Source organism: Mauremys reevesii, linkage group 1 (genome assembly GCF_016161935.1).
Source record: "Mauremys reevesii isolate NIE-2019 linkage group 1, ASM1616193v1, whole genome shotgun sequence".
NCBI lineage: Eukaryota > Metazoa > Chordata > Testudines > Geoemydidae > Mauremys > Mauremys reevesii.
In genome coordinates this window covers 348,811,792-348,838,911 of record NC_052623.1, presented here as the reverse complement: position 1 = coordinate 348,838,911, position 27,120 = coordinate 348,811,792, and the positions used below count along the sequence as shown (strand labels likewise).

At 45.0% G+C, this 27,120-nt stretch overlaps 1 protein-coding gene across 3 annotated transcripts in view; it reads left to right on the top strand.

Moving 5' to 3' along the window:
* Positions 1-6,575: 6,575 nt before the first annotated feature.
* Positions 6,576-27,120, top strand: part of ITIH2 (inter-alpha-trypsin inhibitor heavy chain 2) — a 38,995-nt gene continuing 18,450 nt past the window's right edge. For all 3 annotated transcript variants that reach the window (XM_039519671.1, XM_039519672.1, XM_039519670.1), the window contains exons 1-12: positions 6,576-6,766; positions 8,326-8,400; positions 13,124-13,159; positions 14,824-14,996; positions 15,242-15,346; positions 17,161-17,323; positions 18,645-18,752; positions 21,426-21,554; positions 23,275-23,391; positions 24,144-24,312; positions 25,669-25,794; positions 26,701-26,882. In XM_039519671.1, the coding sequence (XP_039375605.1) occupies positions 6,683-6,766; positions 8,326-8,400; positions 13,124-13,159; positions 14,824-14,996; positions 15,242-15,346; positions 17,161-17,323; positions 18,645-18,752; positions 21,426-21,554; positions 23,275-23,391; positions 24,144-24,312; positions 25,669-25,794; positions 26,701-26,882 (1,467 nt within the window). In that variant the 5' untranslated portion in view covers positions 6,576-6,682. The remainder of the gene's footprint in view (positions 6,767-8,325; positions 8,401-13,123; positions 13,160-14,823; positions 14,997-15,241; positions 15,347-17,160; positions 17,324-18,644; positions 18,753-21,425; positions 21,555-23,274; positions 23,392-24,143; positions 24,313-25,668; positions 25,795-26,700; positions 26,883-27,120) is intronic.

Below are 27,120 nucleotides of genomic sequence, written 5' to 3'. Positions count from 1 at the left end.
TAGTTGTTTGTTACTATTATTGTTGCTGGGAGGAAAAAGGTAATTCCGTTTTCTGGAGGATTTTGATATTTCAAAATTGGCCTCCATTCCAATTCAGAATGAAAAGGGATCCCGGCACCATGACACCTTCCCCGGCTGCCTGTCATGGAGTCATGGATCCTGGAGGCCCTGGGGTTCGCTGAGACAGTGTGGCAGTGAGGCTGCTAAGGAACCAGGTGGGTGAGCAGGCAGGAAACCAGTCCGGTTTTGAAACCTGTGTGGGAGGCCAGATCTGTTGGATATATGCTGAAATTGAACCATCCCCACAAAACACTCCAATTTCAACAAATCAGGAAACTCCAATGAAAAAATGTTTCATCTGAATGTTTCTGACCAGCTCTAGTTATTGCTATTAGAATTAGAATTATTAATAACTTCTGATGGATGCCCTGAGTTGCTTTCTCTTTGTGCTTTACAATCCAGAATTGTGGGACACTTTATCCACTGTAAACTTTCAGGTCTTTGTTTTATTTGGGTTGCGGTACATGCCCTCCTTCAACCCCGACTGGGCCACAATGCTATACATCAAGCCATAGCAGGCTGAAAACACATCCCATTATTCACCTAGCCACTGCATATCCCACTGCAGTTCACTTAAGGGTGCCTGTGCAGAAGATGAGAATTTGGAAGCCACAGCAATGTATTTATTTGCACAACAGGAGGCTTTGAGGTTCGTCCACATCTTGTGGCAGAAGAAGCTATTTTGCTGCAGAAAGCTAATGTAACAGGTTTGTGCTGGCCTACGGCTGCATTCCATTCTTTCCTGTATCCTTTCAAAGCCTCATGAGATAAATACAGGTTACAATGGGAAATGTGGACATTTCATATCAGGCCTTACGTTTGTCGTGAGCAAAATAATTCCTAATGACCCCTCGGCACCCCTTTCAAAAATGGTATCTGGAAGATTTCAAGGCAGCTTCAAGCCAAGATAATGTGTTTATAGCAAGAGTCTGCCCTTATATATGCAGCAGTGTGACAGGCAAACATCTCGTAGGGTGCCCGCCTTGTGCCATGGCACGGCGCTACAGGTGTGCTGCCCTCTGCTCCCCCGGCTGACTCTTGGAGGAAGCCACTCCCAGGCCAGAATACTTGAAATTGAGATTTCTCCCTGGGAAGGGGGTCTCATTTACTAAGTCTGGGACAGCTTATCTGTTAATGATTAGCCTCTCATGTCCACCTCTTGTTTTCCTCTTGATTCAAAGTTCTCACTACTGTCCTCGTGTGCTGTTTCAGGTAGGTTCCCCCACCCTGAGCCAGGAGTGCTCCAGCCCTCCTTCAAGGGCCTCGGTAAGGGTACGTCTACACTGCACCATACGCGCCGACATTCCACTTTCCCCAGGGGTGCTGGAGCCCCACCTCTGTCATCACTAGGCCTGGGACCGATTTAGTTATATGACCTACCTGCCTGTGGCTGCAATAACTTTCCTCGCTTAGGGAGCTGAGCAAGGCACAGGTCGGGCTGGACCCACTATCTCTTAAAGGCGTTAGTCATCCCATGACAACCAGAGACTCGGATTGACTTCACCAGGAGCTGTCCATGAGCATTTGTGGATAGAATTTAGCCCCTAGAATGGAGTGCATCTTGCAATCTTACCCAGGGAGTATGAGCAGGGCAGTATTTAATAGTGACATGTACAATCTAATTAGCAACCACGTATATTATGAGATTTTTCTCGCTTCTGGAAAGTTTATCTAGCTCTGTTTAATACATTCATAGAATCATAGGAGTGGAAGGGACCTCCAGAGGTCATCTAGTCCAGTCCCCTGCACTAATGGCAGGACTATGTATTACATCATCCCTGACAGGTGTTTGTCTAACCTGCTCTTAAAAATCTCCAGTGATGGAGATTCCCATAGTGCCCTATGCTCTGTTTGCCTGAGCATTTCCAGGCTCTTTTGGAAATTATCTTTGAGCAGTTCGTGCCATCTAGTGGCTACATATCACATGGTTTGGTATTTCCACTAACAATTAACCCGCACGGTGGTTTGGGGGGAATGTGTTATATGGGCGGAAAAGTAAAACACAGAAAGGCAGGAAGTCAATTTTTTTTTTTTAAGGAAAACCCTGCAGGGTCTAGTGCTGCACACTGTTAAAGGGCTATCTATGCAGAGGACCTCCCTGAGTTTGCAAAGAAACTGGCTGAACAAGCTTACAGGACCAGGGTCTTGTCTACACATAAGAGTTGTACTATTTTAACTGCCCCGGTATAGTTCAAGCAGCACCGTGCCCCAGGTGTGAATGCAATTATCCCAGTGATTATGCTGGTATCGTTTATTTTCATATAGGAAGGGAAATAAACTACACTCTTGTACCATTACAAGCGTGTCCTTTCTAGAGGTTGGTAGGTATAATTATATTGGTAAGAAATCACCTCCCCCCGCCCCCCAGCTGAAATAGTTACACTGATATAAAGCTGTGTATAGACCAGGCCTTAGTTTACAAGTTCATGGCATACAAACAGAGAAATCAGATAAAAACATAAAATGCCCTTGCTGGAAGGTTATAATGTAACACTATTTTGTCTGGGAATCCAGAATAGCACATAAGAATCCCACAACAGAGACAAACTAGACAGTTCTCTAAAGCAGAGAGGTACAACTCTCCCTGCCTTGTTCTAGGCCATCTGACTGCAGAATGACTGATGTAGTTGCTTGGCCCAGATCTCATGCTTCCGTACAGAACCCCCTAGCCTGCAAGCAGAATCAGGAAATCGCTTACAAATTAACGTGACAGCTTACAATTCCAAAACAGTTTTCAAATACACAACAGTTAGGGGTTAGAGTTCTGATCTGGCATCTCTGACTGCCTCTCTGTGCGACCAGAGATGGGTCACTTAGGATCACCCTTGGCCTGATTTTTCTCAGATCATCCCTAACTCAGAGCATCCATAACTCCAGTCCAAACTGTGGGAGGCATGGGGGTCAAAATGCAGGAAGCTAATAGAGTCTTGTCTACACTACAGCTGTCTGAATTACAGATTTTTCTGTTCATTGGCAATTTGTAACGGTAATAGAAAAAAATTGTTTTAGGCTGAACAAAACATTTTGACAAAATCATGTTTCATTTTGATTTTGACCATTTCTAAATAGTTTTTGCATTTTTAAAACTACAATTAAAGGAAATTTTGAAACAAAACTTTGTTTCAAACAGGAAAAAATCAAAAGATTTTATTCTGCAAATGTTGAAATGAAATATTTTGATTATTTCTGAGTGGTTTTTTTCCTAAACAATTGGGTGAAAGTTACATAATGTTTGTGTTGCCAAATCTGCATTTTTCTCTGAAAAAAAGTTTTTTGACCAAAACTTCCCCCCCAACTCTTGTTTACACTAGAGCTCCTATTCCCAACTACATAGGAGGCCCCCAGCCATGCAGGGTCACATCAACTCACCTTACTGTTTTTTCACTTCTCTTAGGGCTTGTCTACACTACAGTATTAGGTTGACTTAATTTAGTTCGATCTATAGCCACCACAGTCGTGCAATTCGCTGTTGGTGTCCACACTACCCTCCTTCTTCCAGTGGTGTGTGTCTTCACCAGGAGCACTTGCACTGACTGAAGTGGAGCACTGTGGGGAACTGACAGCTGAGTGTCGGGCACTGACAGCCACATGGGGCTCACAGTATAGCCCCCACCTACCCTAGGGTGACAGCCCAATCTATGAGCCTACAGGGGGTTCAATTTCACAGCAGGGAGCCTACCAGCTGTGAAATGGACATTCCTGTCAGTTTCATGGCTGTCTCCAGCTCAGAGCAGCAGCAATGGGCTCAGAGCAGGAGCTGTGAAACTGATAGGAATGTCCATTTCACAGCTGCTAGGCTCCAGGCTGTGAAATTGAGCCTGGGTTGGGGTTCAAAGCTGGGGCTGCCACTCAGGAGTGGGGGCTCCTGCTGTGAGCAGGTGCTGGGTTCAGTTTCACAGCAGGGATCCTACCAGCCCTGAAATTAACATTCCTGTCAGTTTCACAGCTCCAGCTGTAAGCTCCTTCACAGCTCCAGCCCTCCCCCCAGCAGCAGTGAAACTGACAAGAATGACAGACAACAGCGGATGTAAGTAACACAGTGTCTACATGGACACTGCATCACCTTACCTAAACCAGCATAAGCATTATGCCTCTTGGGGAGGTGGAATTATTATGTTGGTGTAGCAGTACATTTACTTTGGTGGAAGCAACATTCTAGCATAGACCCTGACATAATTAGGTCAACATAAACTGCCTTATGTCACCCTAACTCTGTAGTGTAAACCAAGCCTTAGTCCTGCAGGGCCAGCACAACAAAGGTCCTGTTTACAATAGAGAATTAGGACCATTGCCACTTTTAGAGGTGTGATTGCAACTGTGCTGTCTGTGTAACCCACACACTTATACAGCACCATTTGATTTTGTTTTTAAGTCCAAGCAAAAGGAGAAAAGCAGTGGGGTGGAGACATGGATTTTAGTCAAATCCTCTGTGTCTCTGCACAATGCAGACAGGAAGGCAGGGCAACTTAGTTAGAAGAGCCCAGATATTTAGAGGACATGTATGGCAGTTATTGGACATGCTCAGTAGCTGTCTCTGAAGCTCTACAGAAAGTATCCATTAAGGGCAAGACAAGTCTTGCAGGTTCCACACATTCACAAGCTGAGAGCTGAGTTGATCAAAGCTCAGGGAGAAAAGGTTCTACATATGGAAGTTGAAGACAGCTCGGTGGAGTTAGTGGATGACTGATGCAAAAGCACTAGATGTGTCTGTTGTATCCTGATACCTCTACCACTTTTTGGATACAGGCCATGGATTCCTTATTTTGCTAGAAACCCAGAAGGTCATTTCTTAGCCTTGGCACTAGAAATGCTGTTGGCTGCGAGGATCTTTGGGCTGTTGTTTGTGGATGTGTTTGGAAGGCAGTTCAGAGACAGTTATGCTCTTCAGGCTTTGGAGGATCATGGGGACATACATGCTTATTTTTTAGGCCACACTAAAGAGACTGAGAAATCATTGTTGAGCCGATCAGAGCACAATATGTCTGTACATGTGTCCTAAAGTTTAAAAGTGTTGAAACTTTGCACTGAAATATATGTAACAGCATCAAAGCAGGGAAGTCAGTGGAAGGAACATCAACTGGTTTAATGTCCAATAGTTTTGTTTAAGAAGTTATTCAGAAATTTTCCAAATGCCGTCTGTAAATGTTTGTGTATGTATTAAATATTTATTCACTAAGAAGCCAGGTGGGACTGACTTTCTCAGGCTGGCTGGCAGCTGCTATTCATACTTACATTCAGGGTTTTGCGGTCCATAGCTCTGAGATTTAACTGTGTAATTAAGTACTTTGGGGGTGGGGGGAGGCCTGGAAAGGACAGAACATCTGGCCTGTGCTTCAGCAGAGAGTTGAGCAGAGCTGCAGATGGCTATAATTTTGGCACCCCAGGGACTGAACTGGGGAGCTCTAGTGCAAAAAGCATGAACTGAACAGTCAGTTAAGGAGGCTACAATGGCTCATATCCATTGTGGATTGGCATGAACCTGTAACACACCCTCACGTGGGTTACACAGGGAAAAGGGTAGTGTAATCATTATACGTAATGCCCCCACAGCACCCCTCGTGCTCATTACATCTGCACCAGTCCTGCTCTTTCCGGTGCACAGAGCACTCACACAGTACGTTAGGGAAGCACTGCAGGGCCTGGCGGAGGGCTGCACCTCTATCCCACAATGCCCAGCACAGGGCCCTCCAGCAAGCATGTGGTGTCCATAATACATGGCGTGCGTTGGCCCTGTTCATGTGTTGGGTTTGTTCCATCCCCTGCCTCAGCCAGATGTGTCCTGCACAAGGAGCAGTGTTTGCGCGTGGAAGGGTGAGGGCTGTACACCCCGAGAATTCTTCACACACATTTCAGATGCTTCCATTCCTGCTCTGAGACCAAGTGTGGGCCTGGAAGAAAGCAACTCAGGGACTGAGTTTTAAAAGTGTTTAGGCACCTCAAGATGCAGATAGAAGCCTGAGGAATTTTCCAAAGCACCCAGGTGCCTGACTCCCATTGATTTTAGGTGCTTCTGAAAATCCCACTAGCTGTCTGTCTGCACCTTGAGGTGCCTAAATACCTTCAAAATATGGCCCTAACCTGGCCCCTTTGCCAGAGTAGAGTGAAGGGGCATTAGTGAAACACAGAATCAAGCCCCATGATACCTGCCCTTCACTGTAAGGGGTTTGGGAATCCTTGTAGAAGTGCAGAGTATTATTCCATCAGTATCTTTGAGAACTGGCTGTTGCCTTGTTTATCGTAAACAGATTTATTCCGAGTCCGTTTTCACCTTGATCTTTCCCATTTTTAATCCTCCAAAACCTGCACCTAACAGCAAATTAGTTAAACCCTCCGGGAATCTACAAAGGCAAGAACGGAGCCTATCCGGTGCTGAGCCGTTATCAGGGGTATGGCAGAGTGATGATACCATATTTGCACAACCCTCGCCCATGCCCCCACAGCTCTGGCTTGCGTTACAGGGCAAATATTTACCCGGGGCCTGAACAAAGTCAGCATTTCAAAATGCTGTTCAAAATACTGCATAACTTCCAGTCTTTTCCTTGAACTTGGCTCAGAGAAGGAGAGATCCGCTATCCAGCGCCTGTGTGAGCGGTTCTTGGGAAGTGAATCAAGCAGGGAGACAATGAAGCAGCTGATTTGCATCCTGCTTTTATTCCTTGTTTCTGAAATACGAAGCTTTGATCTCGTCATCGACGAAATCCCAGATGTAAGTAATTTCACAGGGGGGTCTGCTCCTGTTACACTCACTGCAGTCAATATCCGAGCTCCTACTGAGGAGTGCAGGATCAGGTCCGTTGCTTCTCTTAATAGTTTTGCCTCTACCTCTTAATTTCTTTTTCCTTCTGCTATAATCCTGTATCGTCCGGGTAACAGCTTCTTGTCTTCCATTCCTAGTATCGCTCTTCAATATGCCTATACTAGGGGTAGCTCATGGCCAGACCCTGTATGCTTGACTCAGGCAGAATTCCCATTCTTGTCTGAGCTTTGCCTGTCTTGCTGGTCCCGATCCTGCAGCTGGCTCAGTGTGGCAGCACAGATCCTCTCCAACTTTGAGAGGCTCCGCATGGGCTAAGGTCTTTGCCTGCACAGGTCTGATTGCAGAGTCGGGGCCTTAGACTGTATGCTCCTCCGGAGAGGGAATGTGTCTCTTATATACAGTGTTGGTGCTTAATAATAGACATGTTAGGGACTACAGAATCAGGCCTGTTTTCTATCCGCTGCCTTCTGTCACACTCCCATTGATGTTAATGGAGCAGGGCCAATGGGCAGCTCCTTAATACGTTTCTAAATGAAGTCATAATTCTAGACCTGAGCTGAACTAAATCTCTGGACCCAAATGCTTTCAGATTCTGGGGGGAGTTCAGATCCAGGTCTGATGGTTACAGTTCTCATCCAAACTCTATTATTTATTGGGCACATTTGAAACATTACAGGGCAGCAGGCAGGGATGGTCTGAAGCTCTGTGATGTTTAGTGTCCCTCTCCGGTGTTGATCATAATTAGTCAGATGGAGATGTTTTCTCTTTCGTGGTACAATGTTGTTTGTTTTTTTTTAATGACACGATGAGATTGATTATCCTGATTGCTCTGTATCAGGTACAAAATACTGGGCCTATTTCCTTGTCGCTTGTGTAAATCTGGAGTAACTCCTTCTAATGTCAAGGAGCCAAATTTTGCTCTCAGTGACACTCAGTGTAAAACCAAAATAACTTCACTGGCTTCAATGGCATTACTCTGGACCCTGGTGTAAATGAGGACAGACTCTGTCTCAGTCCACACTGGAGATCAGGATTGGGCCCACTGTTGTAAATCTGCCTACTGTACTTTATGGATATTTCAGGCCCTCTGAGATATGTCCTGACTTCAGAAGTAATAGCCGCATATGGAGGCCAAAAGTGATCATATTAAATAATGGGATAGATGGAGCCTGGCGATTCCTCGCTGTAGAAGGGGAGTGGCCATAGATCTGTTGCCCTGGGAAAGAACTGTGATGTGCAGAGTCATAATTCCTCTCGGCTCCCCACTTGCGCCCAGGGGGAAGTAAATTCAAACTAGCACAAAACTGGAGTGATGAATCAAGCCCCGAGATGACAAACTAAAATCTATCCACAATGAATGCTGAAGTTATGGGGAAATGCTATGGATTTGTTTCCTACATCTGTTCTGTCATCTTCAGTGAGTGCGTTGCCAGTTCTGAAACAGAGAGCTCGGAAAGTGAAATCTGCCGTGAGGTGCACACTTTACTGTTTCCCTGTGTCTCCTTTAGGATCTGGAGAACTTGTTTGACCTGGAGGTCGATGGATTTCTGTCAAAGCCCATGATGAGAAATGGCAGGTACCAGGTACAGTAACCATAAAATCTAGAAAGGGGGAGGAGAGAGAGAGATGAAAAGAAAAATGTTTTGAAGCAAACAACTGATGTTCAATTCCATTACAAAGGCCATAATTCTGCAATCAGGTGTACTCGGGTGGATCCATGCATCCATGAGCCTGGTGGGTGCTGCTTTGGGCAAGAGCTCTGTTTATACAGTGCTTGGCACAAGGGGGCCGTGACCTGATTGGAGTCCCCAGGTGCAACTGCAGTACAACTAGTTAATCAGAACATTACACATGTTTAACTTCATGCATGTGAAAAGTCCCTTTGACTTCAAAGGAGCTCCATGCAGAGGAGGGGTGTGCCCAGGTGAATCGGATTGCAGAATTGGCGCCAAAATGTCCAAGAAAAGCTAGGGTTTAGGAGATTGGTAATGTAGTATGGTCTCTTCCAGCCCTGCTGATTGACTATTGTTTTCCTGGATAGGTCAATGGGAAACCAATCACAGAGGATCATTGCTCAGTGCTGTATGTGAAAAGTAGTTGGCAGATCAGTAGAACTTGTCAAAAAAGTTTCGTTTCTTTTCTTTTCTTTCCTTTTTTTTGTGTGACTATACTGCTGATCATTTCATTCTGTCAGTTATTGAAATAGATGGATTTTTAAAAAAATTTCTGTGGAATGATTTTTAAATCAAATGCTTATCAAAAGACTTTTTTTATTAAAAAATTTAAAGTTTTCAAAAAATTAACATTGTTTTTTATTTTGGAGGGGGAAAAAGCCACCTGGCCCCAATCCTGCAAACACTTAATGAATATGCTTAACTTCGCTACCATGGGTAATCCCATTAACGTCAATAAGATTGCTCCTGGGACCAAAGTTAAGCATGTGGATAAGTGTTTGCAGGAGTGGGGCCAGGTTTAATGTCCCGTTGAGTTAACCGGGAATACTCATGGTGTATAAAGCTGAAGTGCATCCGGCTCTGAGGCTCATTTACACTAACGGGTTATCTCCACGGTGCTGCCGTGCAGACTACGGGGCTGCATATTGGAAAGCATATGAATGCATTGTGCTCCGACTGCTCCATGCAGACCCTGTTGGTGTGAACGAAAAGGAACTCAGCTTTCGTTGGTGCAGTCCCATTTCAAACAGGGCTATGTTATGGTGCAGTGGCCGTACCTTTTCATGTGTGCCAGCAGGATCTACATAGGGCAGTTAGCGCGCTCTACAATTCACACCTCCGTAGTCCGCGGTGTGTAGACAAGCCCTAAGGCTCATTTACACTGCCCCAGGCCTTAACCTGAGTGTAAATTCCCATCTTAAGCCCCCTTCACATTACCAGAGTGGAATAAAGGGGTTTTAGTGTAAATGAGAACCAGGCCTCTGCACACTTGCAGGATCAGGACCCAAGTGACATGGGCCTGGTTTACACACAGGTTTTTACCAATATAACTATGTCGATTAGGGGTGTGGATTTTTTTAACTACTAGAGCTATACCTGCACAATCCCAGGGCCGCCTGGCGGGGGGCAAGTGGGGCAATTTGCCCCGGGCCCTACAGGGGCCCCCACGAGAGTTTTCCGAGGCCCCTGGAGTGGGGTCCTTCACTCGCTCTGGGGGCCCCTGAAAACTCTCGCGGGGCCCGGGCTCCCGGACCTTCTTCCGCTCTGGGTCTTCGGCGGCGGGGGGAGTCTTTCCGCCCCAGGGCAGAAGGACCCCACACCGCTGAATTACCGTGGAAGACCCGGCGCTTCCACGGTAATTCGGCGGTGGGGAAGCCCCGTCGTGAGTCTTCGGGGCACTTCGGTGGCAGGTTCTGGAGCAGAAGGACCCCCCCCTGCAGCCAAATTACCGCCGAAGCAGGGGCCCCCCTCCGCCAAAGACCCCAGGCCCCCTGAATCCTCTGGGCGGCCCTGCACAATCCAGAGTATGGATGCTGTTGTACCAGTATAAAGGAGCCTGATACCAGTCTAGCTTATTCCCCTTCCCATAAGAAAAAAAGCAATACCAATATAAACACCTTGATCCTAGTATAACAACATGCACACTGGGGAAAATGGGTTGTACCCCTTTAACTATAACAGTTTAAGCGCTACATAACTTATGTGTAGACTAGGCCTAAGATAAGTGAAAATTGGCAGCGGAAATAAACCCCTCAAAATCACAGATAAAATGATCATCAAAAACCACAACAAGCTACATTTAAAAAAAAAAACAAAAAAAACCCGAGCAATGGAAACTCAAAATGATTTCTGTGAAACTTTCCCTTTGATTAAAAACATCATTATTTATATTGAATGACAAATTTCAACCAGCTCTAGGGGTGAGTCCATTTCCTAACGAGCAAGTTTCCACCTCCCACTCCTCCCTCGTTGTTACAATAGGCCCTTTGTTGGCTATCTCAGCAGTGAGTGCAAAGACTAGCATGAGTCATGGAGACCCGAGGCCCCTTTCTGCACCAGAGATGGTTACACCAGGTCAGCGCTTGAGACACAACAGAGAGGCAGTCTGAGGAAGTCCATGCTGCTTCTGTTCTACATTCCAGCTGCATCTTTCACCAGCAGAAAATGCACTTCAGTAATAAAATTAAATTCCCTTAGAGATCGCAGTCTGATTTATTTTGAGGGGATAGAATTGCTGCCATCAGATCAAAGATCTCTGGATCCAAAACGGATGGTCTAATAATGTATCTTGAGGTCAGCTGGAAGGGGCTTTTATATATTCCTCTATTCTGTCAGTTGTAAGCACTTATCTGGCCCCCTTTCCTAGGGTACCTGCGCACTTCCCATTCTTTAATATATTTAGCCTCACAACACCCCAGTGAGGTAGGGCAGTGTTTTCGACCTTAGTTTTCAGATGGGGACCCGAGGCACAGAATGGCTTGGTGACTTGCATAGGCTCAGACAAGAAGTCTGTGGTAGAACAGGGATGTGAACCCAGGTCTTCCACGTCTTAGATTAGTGCCCTACCCATTGATACCCAACTTGAGACGCTGCCTGATTTTCAGAGGGTAGGAGCTCAGAGCTGTCTGAAAACTCAGGGTCCTTTAGGGTGTGGCACAACCAAAAATTCATGCCCTACCAATCTCTAGCCACTTTGGAAAATCTTGGTTATGAGCTATTTGCCGGAGCTGGGACTATGGAGCCTTCTTGCTGGCCACATCCTTGTAACTACAGACGGGCTGAGTACACTGGGTTTTGCTTTTGCAAGACTTTGTTGGCCAGGTTCTGTTTTGCACAACCAAAACAAGGGTTGGTTTGGATCTAGGGTCCATTTCATCCCAGCTACCAACATTTGGAGGGATTAGATAAACGTTTCTGGAGTTGGCCAACTGCTACGAGAAACACGAACAAATCAAACAGTAGATCCAGTGAACAGCTGAACACCCATCTCTTGACATTATGAAGCCGTGGAGGTGTTCCAAATTCAACCCAGCTCGAAATTTTGCACATGGTCCTTATCTTTAAATGGGATAAATCTGTATCCAGCCACCACCAAACTTTGGGAGATTTGAAATCTGGATCTGAATGGTTCAGCTTGGGCCCATCTCTATCTTCTCCTAGAATGACAGAAATGTAGGGCTGGAAGATAGCCTCAAGAAGGCATCCAGTCCAGCCTCCCAACACTGAGGCATGATTAAGTGCACCTAGATCTAAACCACAGCATTTCCAAATACAAACTTGGGCCATGTGTATGTTCAGTGAAATGGTGAAACACCCAATCTATAACTCTTTACAGGATCTCTTTATGAGGTATGTCACCTCATCTACACACCCTGATTTACCTGCATCGCACATAATCCTGCAGTTACCCATGCATAAGTTAACTTAGTTCAAATGCACTGACCTAAACTGTTACCAAACTTCAGGAAAAGAACCACCCATAATTATAAGCTTCTTCTATGGTTTTTGCTGTCTACCTCAATTTGGGCCTTTGTCACATTTAAGGAGCCAGTGTCACTCACATGGGTTTAATTTTTTTAGAGGGTCAAGAGCTGGCCACAAGATGTCACTACTGCTTGACATAAATCCTAAACAGGGATCTTCATATGGCAGTAAAAAAATTAGCTCATTACTATTTTTAAGCCCTGGTAAGGTTTAAATAGTAGTGCTGGTCAGAACTATTTTTTTCTGCAGAATTTTATTGATGAAAACAGCAACAAAAACATCATTTTTGTTTAAATTTTCCATGGAAATTTTCAACTTTTCATAGAAAAAAATATTAAAATTGAAAAATTTTGGCAGAAAAAAGTTTTGGTTTGAGGCAAAAGATTTGGTTTTTGGTCAGAAAGTTTTGTACAAAAACTCAAAATTTTCTGCAGAAAGCAGACCCTTTTCACGCACACACAAACCATTTTGTCAGAATCCCAAATTTCCATCAGAAATTTTTCAGCCAGCCCTACTTTTGTTTTCGAAAGTCCCTCGGTTTCAGAGCCAGATTGTCAGTGATGTCCAATTGGACTTATGCTTCACTTAGGCTCAGATACTCAAAGGCACTTGAAATCAATGGGAGTTAGGCACCTCTTGAGGATCTGGGCCTCAGGGACTTTTGAAAATCCACCCCTTAAGCACAAGAAATAAAGTGAAGAGAAGGACACTAAGAACTAAACCCAGTGACTCTCATTGATTCTGATCATCCTGTGAAACAATACACGGACAATATGCTGTTTGATCCCTTTAATAGCTAATTCTTGACCACTAGACTTGTAATTCTCAGGCTTGCTGAAGTCTCACTCTCTATTTCTTTTCTTCCCAGAGAAGCACATTAAACGATGAGGACTCTGGAGAGTCGGTGAGTTTTCTTCTGTGGAAAAAAAAAATGATGACAATGATTTTCCAGTTAACCATTATCTGGAAATCAATCCTGCTGTTTGTTCAATGCCTTGCTTGTATCACTGATCGGGTATTAACCTGTTTTCTTCAAACAGCTGGCTGCTTGCACAATGCTGTTCGGGGGATTGGTACAAGATTTCATGGTGAAATATATTGTACTGGTGTGGGAATACGCACAAAAATGAACAGAAAACATGCTCTCCCTTCCTCCCAAAGGCAATATTTTTATAAACCTCATGGCAAATCATGCCGTTCTCCCTCTCTCAATGAACTGTCATGGTGGATCTTACATCTGAACTGGTCTGCCAAGTTGCCTCCTCCCTCACTTATTTAAGTCTTTCTTGTAGTAAGATGAGGCCCAGAAACAAACTCTTGTGTCTGAGGCCTGAAGCCTGAACCAAAGTACTGCCAGACATTGCTAAGCAAAAGCTGGGCTGTGAGCCAGAGGCAGGCCCCACCCACAGAAGTTGGTGAGAAGAAGGTTGTTAGAAGCAGGTGCATTCACATATAAGTGCTAATAAGAGGAACTTGTGCCAAGATGGCACCTGGACATCCCAATACGAGGACACTCCACAGAGATAACAAGGAACAGGCAGGTGCATCTTAAAGACAGGGTCAAAAGGACAGCATGATGGATAGATCTGTTTGTTTGAAACAACATGATCAAAGGGGGAGACAGCACCCTAACGAGCCAAGGGGCTGTACCTCAATACGTCAGTAGGAATGAGTAATCTGTCCTGTAACTGTATAAAAGTAGGTCCCGGAGTGCACATCTTTGTCTGGCCTAGGGGGCAGTGGAAACTATTACTGTGCTTCATTTGACAATAAACCTGGCTCGGGTTCCTTCGTACCTTACTAGAGTCTGTGGTCTTTGGGGGTTCTCTCAGGGTTTGCTGTGTCAGCTATCTGCGCAGAGCTGGGGCAGCACGCAGAGGGAACACACACGCAGCCGACTGTTATCATCATCAAACAAGAGCAGAGCACCACACCGGTAGCTACTGACAACATTTATCAGAAACAAAGTTTTTCCAGAAGGCTTATAAATCCCAATCCTCCCTACATGTAGTGTTAGTGAAATACACACGGGGCTTGTCCTCACACAGAGCTGAGTTGTTTTACATTAAAGGAATGATTCTAAACCAGTTCAGTTAAACCAGAGCAAAAGGCTGCAAATTTTAGTCCTGTTTAAACCAGGCTTATTTTGGTTTAATTAGGAACAGGCTAAAGCTGAGGTGAACTGACCTAAGAGTCTCCACATGGCTTTGCACAAAGCCATAGACAGAACAATCACTAGCTGGGATTGAACCTGGGACCCACTGCACCAGAAATTTAGCTGTCTCCTTCTTAAGCAAAAGAGCTTTAGATACTAGAAAGTAGCAACCCATCATGCAATATGAGCTCATGTACTAGGCCAGTATATTACAGTAGTCTCTTGTTAGATGACCTCATTCCAAATGTCTGAGATCTACAAGAGTTGAAGATCCATTGAGGGCGCCATTTTGTAATGAACTGTAGCTAAATACAAACACTGTGATTGTCAGCACGGATTGAACCATCCCTCCATGCAAAACGTACCCGGTGTATCTCTATCCCGAATTTTCAAAGTTATCTTCTCCATTTCAGGTAGCGGGAGATGACAAGATAAGTATTTATAGCTACAAAGTTCAGTCCACCATAACGTCCCGTTTGGTCGACACCATGATCCAAAGCAAAGTGGAAAATAAAGCTAAGCATGCCCAAAATTTGGTGTTTGATGTGCAGATTCCCAAAGGAGCCTTCATTCACAACTTCACTATGTAAGTAGTGGGCAGCTGTATCTATTGTGTGTGACAATTTCAATAATCAATTAGAAGCTGGTGGAAGGATAAGAGGGAAAGTGTCCATAACTTCTATTGTATATAAAATTTTTCCAAGATTTTTTTTTTTAAAGTAAAAGATTCCACTGGATTAGGAACAGGTTTGATTCAACTTGATTTCTCCTTAAAATAAAGAAACTCCACAATAGTCTCTGTGATGATCTGTCTGTTTTTTTCTCTCTTAGGAACATAAATGGCATAACATTTACTAGTTCAATTAGAGAAAAATCTGCAGCCAGACAACAATATGCTCAGGCCAGGGCCAAAGGCAAAGCTGCTGGAATAGTAAGGTACAAAGATTTTTCCTCTTTATTATGTTACTGTACTTCCTTTTCCTTTACTAGAATCTTTAACTCCCAGACTGTGAGACTGGTCTGTGTCCTGACACCAAAATAGGATCTCTGGTGGAAATCCCATGAACATGAGTACAGTGTCTTTATTTAGGCCCTGATCCAGCAAAATACTGAAGCACATGCTTAACTTTAAGACCATGAATAGTCTCATTGAAGTCAGAACTTAAGTGTTTTGCCAGATTAGGGCCTATATATTAAGTAATTTGACGTGCTTACCACAGGCAGCTAAGACACTGCAAATATAGGGTCAGCATGATGCCTATGCACCACTTAAATCCCATTTATGCTCTGTTTTTACATGGGACTTAATCAGAACACAGAACTTAGACTGGCTCTCTGCACAAAGGTGACTGGGGCAGGTAGGGACAGCTCAGTGGTTTGACTATTGGCCTGCTAAACCCACAGTTGTGAGCTCAGTCCTTGAGGGGGCCACTTTGGGCTCTCAGGCAAAATCAGTATTTGGTCCTGCTGGTGAAGGCAGGGGGCTGGACTCAATGACCTTTCAGGGACCCTTCTAGCTCTATGAGAGAGGGATATCTCCATATATTATTATTGTCACGTGACAAGCCCAAGCTTAGTAGCAGAATCACAAGTGGAACCCAGGAGTCCTGATTCAGACTTCTACTCCAACCACTACTTTAAAATTGTTTTTGTTTTTTAAACAGAAACCAGTAATCTGCAAATGTTAGAGGTGGATTCAAAGAGCAAAATTCAAATCTAGATCCTGGTCTGTATTTGGAACTTCTTAGAACTCTGGGTGGAAGCTGAGATCTGGGTTTTGATTTTGACTGTGGTATAGGGTGGAGCCATCTGCAAACTTTAGGTGATCTGAGCCCAGACTCCAAACATTCCAAAGCAGAGATGGATGAAAGCTTTCCAATGGAACCTTTTTCCATCAAAAACCACCGTTTTGTCAAAATCGATACTTTCTGTGGGCATCAAATTCTGACAGATTTTCTTTCGGAAAAAAATTGAAACAAAGCTCTTTGGTAAAGCCAAAATGTTCTTATTGAAACTAAACAATTTGATTTTTTGTTTTGAAATGACTTTTCATGTTGACAGTTATATTATAATTTATAATAATAGAAAATCAAAAAGTTGAGATGAGAATAATATATTTTAATTGACTTGAAATTATATTGGCATTTCATTGGGTAGCAAGTTTTGGAATTTGCTGCGTAACGGAGATTCCTATTGCTGACCACTCTATTCCATTGCCTTGAATCTCTGGTTTGCTTTATCATAGAAAGGTAGGCCTGGAAGGGACTTAGAGAGGTCATCTAGTCCATGCCCCCATGCTAGAATTGCTAATCCTCCAGGATTGTCCTGGAGTCTCCAGGAATGGAAGATTTAATCTTTAATTAAAGATCATGTCATGTGATGAAACCTCCAGGAATACGTCCAACCCAATTGGTTACCCTACCCTATGCTGAGGCAGGACCAAATATACCTAGACCATCCCTGACAGGTGTTTATGGTCATCTCTAGCAAGAACAATAGTTAACTTGCCCAGAGCTCACCTTGTGTTTCCACCCTCGAATTGACAAAGCCTCATTGAGTTGATATGTAAGTGTGGGTTCCCTTTTATAGGCCAAATTTAAGGCCAAATCACCTATTAGGTCTCCCTGTATTTTTATTAACCCAGGCCTTTAGCAAAAAGCAGGTGTTTTTCTTAAAGCAGGTACTGGGTGAGTTTTCATATTCGGGTATTTGCCGCACAGAGATACAGCTTTGTGTTTTGACACCTCCAGGAGCAGTGCCCTTGACATGGAAAACTTCAAAGCTGAACTGAACGTGCCCGGAGGAATGAAGGTCCAGTTTGAAATTCATTACCAAGAAATGATGCGGAGGAAATTGGGATCGTATGAGTATGTTATCCCTCTGCAGCCTGGAAGACTTGCAAAGCACCTAGAGGTACAGGAGAGTCAAGGACTACAATGTTCTGTGTTGCTTATCACCCAGATCACTGCAAGGAGCACGTAGTTGGTTGGTTCTCGCAGAAAATACAAGCGTGCGTGACAGTTTGTGCAATGCGCTCTACTGCACACTTACATACAACTTCAGGGCTCTTCTCCCTCATGAGTCATCCCACTGAGGTCTGTAGGGGTTACTCATGTGAGTAAGGGAGGCAGATTTGCCCCTAATTTGTATAACACCTTTCAAAATATCCCCATCCCTAATTCCAGAGTGAAGTAGCCTACAAAAGCAGGCAGGATTTTTGCATCAGAAAACTTTTCATTGGCTTCACTGGACTTTGGCTCAGGCCCTAAGCGAATGTTCACTGCTCATGCTCCCGTGTTGTGGAGTATGGGCTGCTTTGTGCTGACTAAGGGCCTGGACATCTTCCCATTGATTGCTACCTTGAATCCTGTTTCCCCGCTGCAGAGTTGACTTGCTGCCTGATCTCCCACCCAGTAGCAGCACCAAGGAGGGCTCCACCAACATTCTAGCTCCAGGGTTGGGACTAGAGGGGAATGCAATTCCCTTTCCAGTCTCCCCACACACCCTATAGGAGGGAAAAGCAGCTCACTATCCAATCTCCCTCTACCTCCGACAGCAGGAACAGACAAATGGTAGGAGCTGGGGAAGCTACTTGCCAGTCGGTCTTCCCTTGGCAATGGGACCAGCCAGGCTGGTGCTAGGGGCAGACAATCGGGGTGCCAGCTTCCAGGGGGCACTGTGCCGCTCAGGGTTTTCCTGATTGCCCAGCTGTTTGGTTTTATTTAGTTTTGCTTTGCTGACTGGCCAGCCTTTGTTCTGCTCAGAGGTCTGAGATGGGTGTCGGGGAGTGTCTCCTGCCCTGGCCAGCCACCCACCTAGGACTGGTCCTGGAGACCAGAGAGTGAAACAATACACTGTCCAGTCTGCCCTACTGGCAACTTGGATCCAAGGATTAAAGCGAGGAGGAGGGGGAACAGAAGGGAGCTTCCCCACTCTCTCCTCTGCTAACAGCAGACAAAGTGCTCCCACTGCATTCCCTGCATGGGGCGGGGGATCACTATTTCCTTCCACCTCCCCTTCTCCTTTGTGGTGTGAGAGCTCCCCCTGCTGTTTCAATCTGCTCAAACCATTGCTTGGACCCCTGGCAATAGTAAAATCAGCTCTGTTCCCGTGGCAGCCCCTCTGAGGCCGGGTGTTGTCACAAGTGTGTTTTGGGGATCGCAGAAATGCCCATGAGACACTGGGGCATTTCTAATGAGGCTCTGTGCTTACTGTCCTCCCCTCTTGCCTGTAGGTGGATGTCCGCATTATTGAGCCTCAGGGACTTCGTTACGTGCATGTTCCTAACTCGCTAGGAGATCACTTTGCGGGAATCACCACCATCTCTAAGGGAGAGAAAAAGGTAATGGTCAATGCAGTAGCTGACACCAAGAAACTGTAGGTGTACAACATTTTCTCTCACAGGGGTTAAGATTCTCCCAGTACCCACTGGGATCTGGCAAAGTAATACACGCTCGCCATACAGAAAGCACTCGGAAAGAGGAGATCTGCCATTCAGAATGCAGACATTTGATGATCACACCCTGCACCACATCTGAACACGTTGACGTGCCAGATACTTCATGAAGACCACTAGTAACTTTGCTGTTGCTGTTGATTTTATATGAAAGGTGCTCATATACTATGGGGATGGCAGCAGTATAAAACAGATAGATAATGAACTACATATAAGGCAGAGCTGATCAATACTGCGCATTAGGAAGTTAGAAATAATCATATGCTGTCTTAGGGCTTGATTACGCATGCACTTATTCTGGAGCAGCTATTCCTGAATAACTCCATGTGTGGACTCTTATTGCAGAGTAAGAGTGCCTTTTTCCCAATTAGCTTCAAGATGGAAGTGAATTAAACTATAAAACCAGAGAAAGGCATGCTTACTCTGGAATAAGAGTGTGCACACATGGAGTTTTTCCAGAATATCTATTCTGCTTTCAATTCACACCACACCTTGTTCCAGAATAACCTTCATGTGTAGACAAGCCATGTTCTTCAGGGCTAGTTGGTTTATTTTCTCATCACAAAACACCAAACAATTTGGTATAACTGGCTTTATCCTCTGAAGAGTGCTCCAGTTCTGTGTTGATGGCATTAATATTTGAACATACATACATGGATTGATAGAAAAAGGCCCAGGTCTAGAGTAAAATAATAGATATAGATCAAGACTATGGTGTTTTGGCAGGCCTGTGTTTTGGGTGGGGGGAACTTGCTGAGCTGCTACTCTCACACTGTGAGCTGGTCTACACTGGGGGGCGGGGGTGTCAATGTAAGATACGCAATTGCAGCTACACGAATAGCATAGCTGAAGTCAAACTATCTTAGTTTGACTTACGTGGCCATCCTCACGGTGGCAAGTCGACCGCTGCAGCTCCCCTGTTGACTCTGCTTACTCCTCCTGCCGAGGTGGAATATGGGCGTCAATTTGGGGATTGATTTATTGCATCTAGGCGAGACGCAATAAATCAATCCCCGATAGATCGATTACTACCCGCCGATCCAGCGGGTAGTGTAGACATGGCCTAAGTTTGGCCTTACGCAGATGTCTGGTTTGGCCTTTAGATACCAAGATGATGGATGACTTTTAAATAAATAAAAATAGACACTACTACTACTACAGTCCCTCATATTCATGAGGGTCAAATACACACACAAATACAGTCTATAACTGAGGTTATACTGAAACTCCAGGTTAATCGCAAGTCAGCCCCCTGATATCAATGCACAGCTTCACATCTTGCTTGTCCACAAACCCACTTAGCCAAAAGTTTGGGCTGAGGCATACAGGGTTGTAATTGGAGCAAACTGAATAGCATGAAAATGTACACCTCTACCCCGATATAACGCAGTCCTTGGGAGCCAAAAAATCTCACCGCTTTATAGGTGAGACCGTGTTATATCGGGTGCAGTCCAGTACGGCGTACTGGTAAGAGCTGGTACGCCGTGCCGGACTGGACCAGCTTCCCTGGCAGTGATTTAAAGGGCCCAGTGCTCCAGCCTCTGCTTTACCGCATTATATCCGAATACTTGTTATATCGAGTCATGTTATATCAGGGTAGAGGTGTATTTGCAAACACATCTGCAAAATCCAGCCCACAATTCAATTCAGCCATGTTCATGCTCTCAACTGTTCATTTCAATGATCAGGTTCTGTGGCTATTTTTGGAGCTTTTGTCTCTGCTGCTGCTGCTGCTGCTGCTGCTACTACTACTACTACTACTAATAATAATTAATAATTAATAATTAATAATTAATAATTAATAATTAATAGATAATACAGGATAATCCCAAGGAATCCCACTCATGGACCAGAGCACAGAACAAAGCGATGGTCCCTGCCTCAAAGAGCATACAATCTAAATATAGTCATGGGCAAACATGGATAGCTCTGAGTTAACATGATGTTCATGTTAACTATTGACTATATGTCATTTGTTATTTTCCACTTTAAAAAAGTTGAATTAATCCAATCAGGAAAGAGAAACAATACCATGTGACAAAGGCAACAAATCACAGATAACTAATTACTAATATTCATAGCCCTCAATTTATAGGGAATCTATAGGTTGTCATTTGTTCAGACAATTACAAATAACAAATTCATGGAAATCATGGATATTGTGAAAATCATGGATGTCATGCAAATATTTTTTTTTCCTTGCAAACAGGAAAAAAGAACTAAAATCATCCAATGAATTGCTTATGACAAACAGTTTGCTCAGGTCTCTCTGTAATACGGGGATATGACTATGTGTATTTGCACACAGAGCTGCTATCAGTGAAGAAACTGAGTGAAGAAAACCAATGAGCAATCTTTGCTTTGAAGCAACAAAAATCCCTCCCCGTTTTACTCGAAAAATTACAAAGGTGCTCAACAAAAATTGTGTGTGCCCTGGATACAAAATCTAGTCCATTGCTTCTTGCAAGACTCATTCCTAATCTCTCGAAATGATACCATTGTCATGGGATGTGTGGTTGACTTTGTAATGGAGTCCCCTTGTTCATATCTCACCTCTAGGCCCACGTGTCCTTCAAACCAACAGTGGCTCAGCAACGAAAATGCCCCACCTGTTCTGCCACGGCAGTAGATGGAAATTTTGTGGTGACGTATGATGTGCACCGAGAAACCAAAGCTGGAGAACTGGAAGTAGGTTTATTCTGTTACCATATGTTGCTCTCGTACTCCTTACTTAACGTTGTAGTTATGGTCCTGAAAAATGCAACTTTAAGTGAAACAATGTTAAATTAATCCAATTTTCCCATGAGATTTAATGTAAATGCAAGGCGTTAGGTTCCAAGGAAATTTTTTGGGGGCAGACAAAAGGCATTATATACTGTACAGTACTGTGGTGGGGAGGTGCCCCTGGCTTACTCCACATAGGTACAGCCTGCTGCAGACAATGATGCAGGCAAGGATGCTAGGAAGCATCTTGCGCAGCAGCAGCGGCAGCTTCCCCCCAGAAGAACAGGCGCCGACTTTGCCAGGGGATGCTCCAGGCCCGCCTCCTCCTGTCTCCTCTCCACTCCAGGCCCACTTCTTCCCACCCCCACTCCACCTCCTCCCTGGAGCACGCTGCATCCTCGCTCCTCCCCTCCTCTCCTAGCACTTCCCCCGCCACCAAACAGCTATTTGGCGGCACTTAGGACTTTCTGGGAGGGAGGGGGACGAGCAGAGATGCGCATCTCTGTTCGTCCCCCTCCCTCCCAGAGAGATGCGCATCTCTGCTCGTCCCCCTCCCTCCCAGAAAGTCCTACGTGCCACCAAACAGCTGTTTGGTGGCGGGGGAAGTGCTGGGAGGGCAGGAGGGAGGCGGAGAAGAGGAACTTGGGCAATGCTCCCTTGTAAAGTCGCTGCTCTTCCACAGAGTCCTACAAGCAGTGGACCGAGCAGGCAGCCAAACGACGTTATAAGGGAGCATTGCACAACTTTAAACGAGCATGTTCCCTAATGGAGCAGCGACATAACTTCAAAATAATGTGAAGCAGGAGGATGTTAAGTGAGGAGTTACTGTACATAATGCTGAGTCTAGGGGGGGCCTAGGTGGGCCCTGAATGTCAAGAGCTTTAATTTAGACAGTAGTGAGAAGTAAGGGGGCCATAAGACAAGTGAGGTAGCCCCTAAAAGCCAGAAGGGGACCAGCCCCACCCCCCAAGCCTGACTGCAACTCAAGTACTGGCCTTCCCCAAAATGGAACATCAGAAGTAGTTGCCATAGCAGAGCAGACCATCCATGATCCCCATCTCTGGTGCTCTTTCTGTGTTCCATTAGGGCGGGACCAAAGCACAGCATGGCTGGACAACAGAAGTAATCAAGAATCCTGCATCCAACTGAAGTAGCAGGGGGATTTTAGGCAGGCAGAATACAGTTACCTAAACAACAAGTGGCCAGGACCAGCTTCCTGTCTTGGGCAAAAGCCAGCGTCTCTTGCATCGCACTGTTCCCCAACACCATACTGGGGTACTGATTAACCGACTCCAAAGGAACCGGGTCAGAAGTTGTGAGAAGGCAAACTGGCACTTCATTAGCATCATGTTGGCGTGGAGTAGGGTTGCAGGATTGAGTCATTATAGATGAAATAGCTCTTTTACACCATCTCATCAACCCCCCCATGCCAGTGAAGGGGTGTTCCCAAAGCAAGTGAGTCCTTAGAGCCAATTTCTGCTCTCCCTTAAAGCCAGTGGAGCTCAGATACTGCATTATGGTGATGAGTGAAATACAAATGCAGAGTTAGCCACTGATATAACCGTGTGTAGGTGAAAGCAGAATGTGGCCTGTAAAGAGGGCTGAAACCTTTCACTCCGTTTACTGTCTTGGGCCATGTGGAATCTTTACAGGAACTCAGATTACCACCGTTTGTATTTTGCAGATTTTTAATGGCTATTTTATTCACTACTTTGCTCCTGACAATCTGGATCCGCTGCCCAAAAACATTTTATTCGTTATCGATGTGAGTGGCTCAATGTGGGGACTGAAAATGAAACAAGTAAGTTCCTGATCTGTGCAGACATAAGGCCCTGCCTTTGTGTTCTCCCGTACGTTTAGCTATTGCTTATTTGACTGCCGCATACCTAGCTCTTGCCTGAACTGAAAATCACTAGGTCGGATCTTTAGGTCTTTAGTCAAAAGCATCACTGAAGTCACTGGGCATTTGCCTGAGTAGAGGACTTCAGGATTTGACCCACCTTATTCACTGTCCTTAAAATGTTTTAAGAAAGAAACAAGGTCATTTGAATCATACTGAGTTCTGAAATAGTAGCTCTCAAAGCACTTTGCAAAGGAGGGTGATTTTTATAGATGGGGGGCCATGGAGATACAGAGAGGGGATGTGGACTTGCCCAGCCTCACACTGCAGGCCATGACAGAGCTAGGACTAGAACTCTCGTCTCCTGAGTGTCGTGCTAATACCAAAGCAATGCAACTTCCAGAGCAAGGTCCTCTCTGCTCATGGCTTCTCCCTCTCATGATTAGTATTCAGTGGGGATGGGTTGAGGAGGACAAGTTTCGGTTTTGCAGACTCCTTATCTGGATTCTGTTGAGTCAAGTCCCATTTTACCTGGATTTCCACAGTGCAGAGGAAGCAGGCTGAGAGACAGCCTCATAAAAGGTTCCAGTTTGGGCCCATCACTCATGATATTGTTCACTTAGTTTCTTACTCATTAGCTAGCATTTATAGGGTGCTTTGAATAATGGAAAGAGCTAAACGTGCCTATTCTTGTGACCCCCTTCCTGTCTCAGACGGTTGAGGCAATGAAGACCATATTGGGTGATCTCCGGCCTGATGACCACTTTTCTGTTGTTGACTTCAACCACAATGTTCGCACCTGGAGAGATGATTTAGTTGCAGCCACAGCATCTCAGAAGGAGGATGCTAAGAAATACATCCAGGAGATCCATCCCAATGGGGGTACGTGGGTTTGATAACAAGGTACTCTCGGCACTTAGGTACCATGGGGAGAAATGCCTCAGACAGATAGAGTCCTGTTCCCAAAAGGCCACATTTCCCACTCGGGCGACAAGACTCACAAGGAAAAGAGGCCTAACGAGGGGGACAAAATGAAGACCCCCTTGCAGAGCCCCCTGGTCATTCTGTTGAGAAAGGCAGGGTGTTCCTTCTGTGGGGCCAGTCCCACCAATCCCATGTCTCAGTAAGAGACCAGGGCAATGGTGCCACCACACTACCTATCTGTGCCCCCAGGACCTCTGGACTTGAGTCCAGAACCTTACAGGTATGTAGGCACCAAGCTTCTTTGAGCGTCTTGTAAGGAAAGGAGCCATAGGAGTGCAAAGCAAAATATATTTTAACCAGTATCAGAATCTGGCCCTTCCATAGGAATTTGTGCAAAGGTTTGGGATTTTTGGTTAAATTTTCCCAAGTATGGTGGGGATTTTTAAATCCTAGGTGAACCCCAGCTTAAAACAGAGTAATACAGTAGTGAATGGGGCTCACTGAATGGACCACAATCTGCTTTCACTCATGCTCGTGTAAATCTGGGACAACTCCATCGATTTCAGTGAGTAACTCCACTATAAACAAGCAAAATCTGACCTAATATACTTAAAGCAATGAACTCCAGTTGGGTGAATTAAAAGGCCGTGCACTACACCCTCAGCATCTATTTCTGGGGAGGCCTTTAACTGTCTTTGAGGCCTTTGTCCATGGGGGCTAACACAAGTGCAATCCTAAGATGTATTTCCACTGGAGCTGTGGACGTATTAATGCCATTGGGCAAGGTAGTGGTCAGACCTCAACTGGATACTATGTACAAATCTGATCACCTATGTTCAGGAAAGGCTCATTCAAGTGGGAACAGGTGCACAGAAGGGCTGTTAGGGTGATCAGGGGAATGGAGGGTCTTTCCTACAGGAAGTGATTCAACGAGCTTGGCTTGATTAGCCTAGAAAAATGAAGGCTCAGAGGGGGTATGATTCCTGTCTTTAAATACATGAGAGGGGCAGAATAAATTGGCCATAAATAAATTAAGGCTGGACATGAGAAGAAGGTTTTCTAATATCAAAGGAGTAAAGTTCGGGCACAATCTCCCAATAGGAGCAGTGGGGGCAAACAACCCAGCTAGTCTGAAGATGGAGCTTGATAAGTTATAGAATGGGATTCTATGACGGCGTTAGCAGGGGACTGGACTCAGTTACTCAGGTCCCTTCCAGTCCTATGTTCCTATGTATTATTTTCTCAGGGCTGAGCCTTTATTTCAAGAAGGAACGCTGCGTAGCAAACGTGCTCATTTTGTCGCTTCTTTACCAGGTACAAACATCAACGAAGCTCTTCTTCGCGCAATATTCATTCTAAAGGAAGCCAGCAACTTGGGAATGTTGGACCCTAACTCCGTCTCCATGATCGTATTGGTGTCAGATGGCGACCCTACGGTAGGTAAGGATCTTGCATTAGGTGAAGTGAAAGGCCAGTTGAATTGGCTTAAGAAACACAACCAGCACATGGTCACTCTACAAGTAAGTTAAGAAAATACCATTGTCCCTTCTTCCGACGCCAGTGTGTCCTGCTTCAGACATCATGTTGCCCCTCTGCCAAGTGGTAGTGGAATTCTGGGGCTTTCCAGGTTGGCTTCCTAGTGGATGAGAAATGAGTGACATGGAGGCTGGGTATATCCTAAGGGAAATGTGCTTTATTTACATACATACTTCAGTCCTGGAAAAGAGGTGGTCACAACCATCACACAGGCAATCCCCTCTTCCAGAGATCTCAGCCCAGACTGTGATGGCTGGCCCCAAGATGCTACTCCGTCCCAGGAATTGCCCCCAAATATGAAGAATAAATCAGAAAGGAAAGTAAGTTCAGTGGGGGTTTGCATCAGGCCCCAACTGCAGAAATTGCCTCAAAGGTCCACCCCTGGCTGCTCTACAACTGAAGTTCCTGTTTGGGGATTGGTCCTGCTTTGAGCAAGGGGTTGGACTAGATGACCTCGTGGAGTCCCTGCCAACCCTGATATTCTATGATTTAAAAAAAAAGTTTCGTTCCTAGCCCTCATGATTGCAAAGAGCATCTAAAAATCATGAAGTGAAGTGTAAACCATTAGTGGTGTCTTCCTGAGTCTGCAGAGGGCCTGAAACAATAGTTCTGTGACATGAAAACAGCCCTATTCATCTCCGTATGTTACAACAGCGAACCAACATTCCCACTACAGACAATAAGAGTTTGGGATAGTCAAGGAATATGGGATTAGATCCTAGTTGAGAATTCTTATGAATATTTTTTAATTGGGTTGAAGGGTTTGTTCTCCATTCAGGAGATGACTGAAAGTCACTCTCTCCCCTGAAGGTGAGCTGAAGTTGACTAAAATCCAGAAGAACGTGAAACAGAACATACCGAAAGACGTCTCTTTGTTCTCTCTCGGGATTGGATTCGATGTAGACTATGATTTCCTGGACAGGCTTGCTCATGAAAACCATGGAATGGCACAAAGGATTTTTGGAAACCAGGAGACCTCTTCCCAAATGAAGGTGCATTTCCTTCCCTCCACCTCTGAAACTGTGAGGGTCAGTTTCTGCTGCCAGTTGTGAATCTGGAATAACTCATTCGAAGGCGATGGAGTTACTCCTGGTTCTCACAGGTCCCACTGAGAGCAGAGACTAGCCCTGAGAGTTCAGCAGGGTAACAATCATGTCTGTAAACCCAAGACCTTCTATAACAAAGGGCTTGTCTTCATTACAGGGGTAAATCAACCTAAGTTCCGCTACT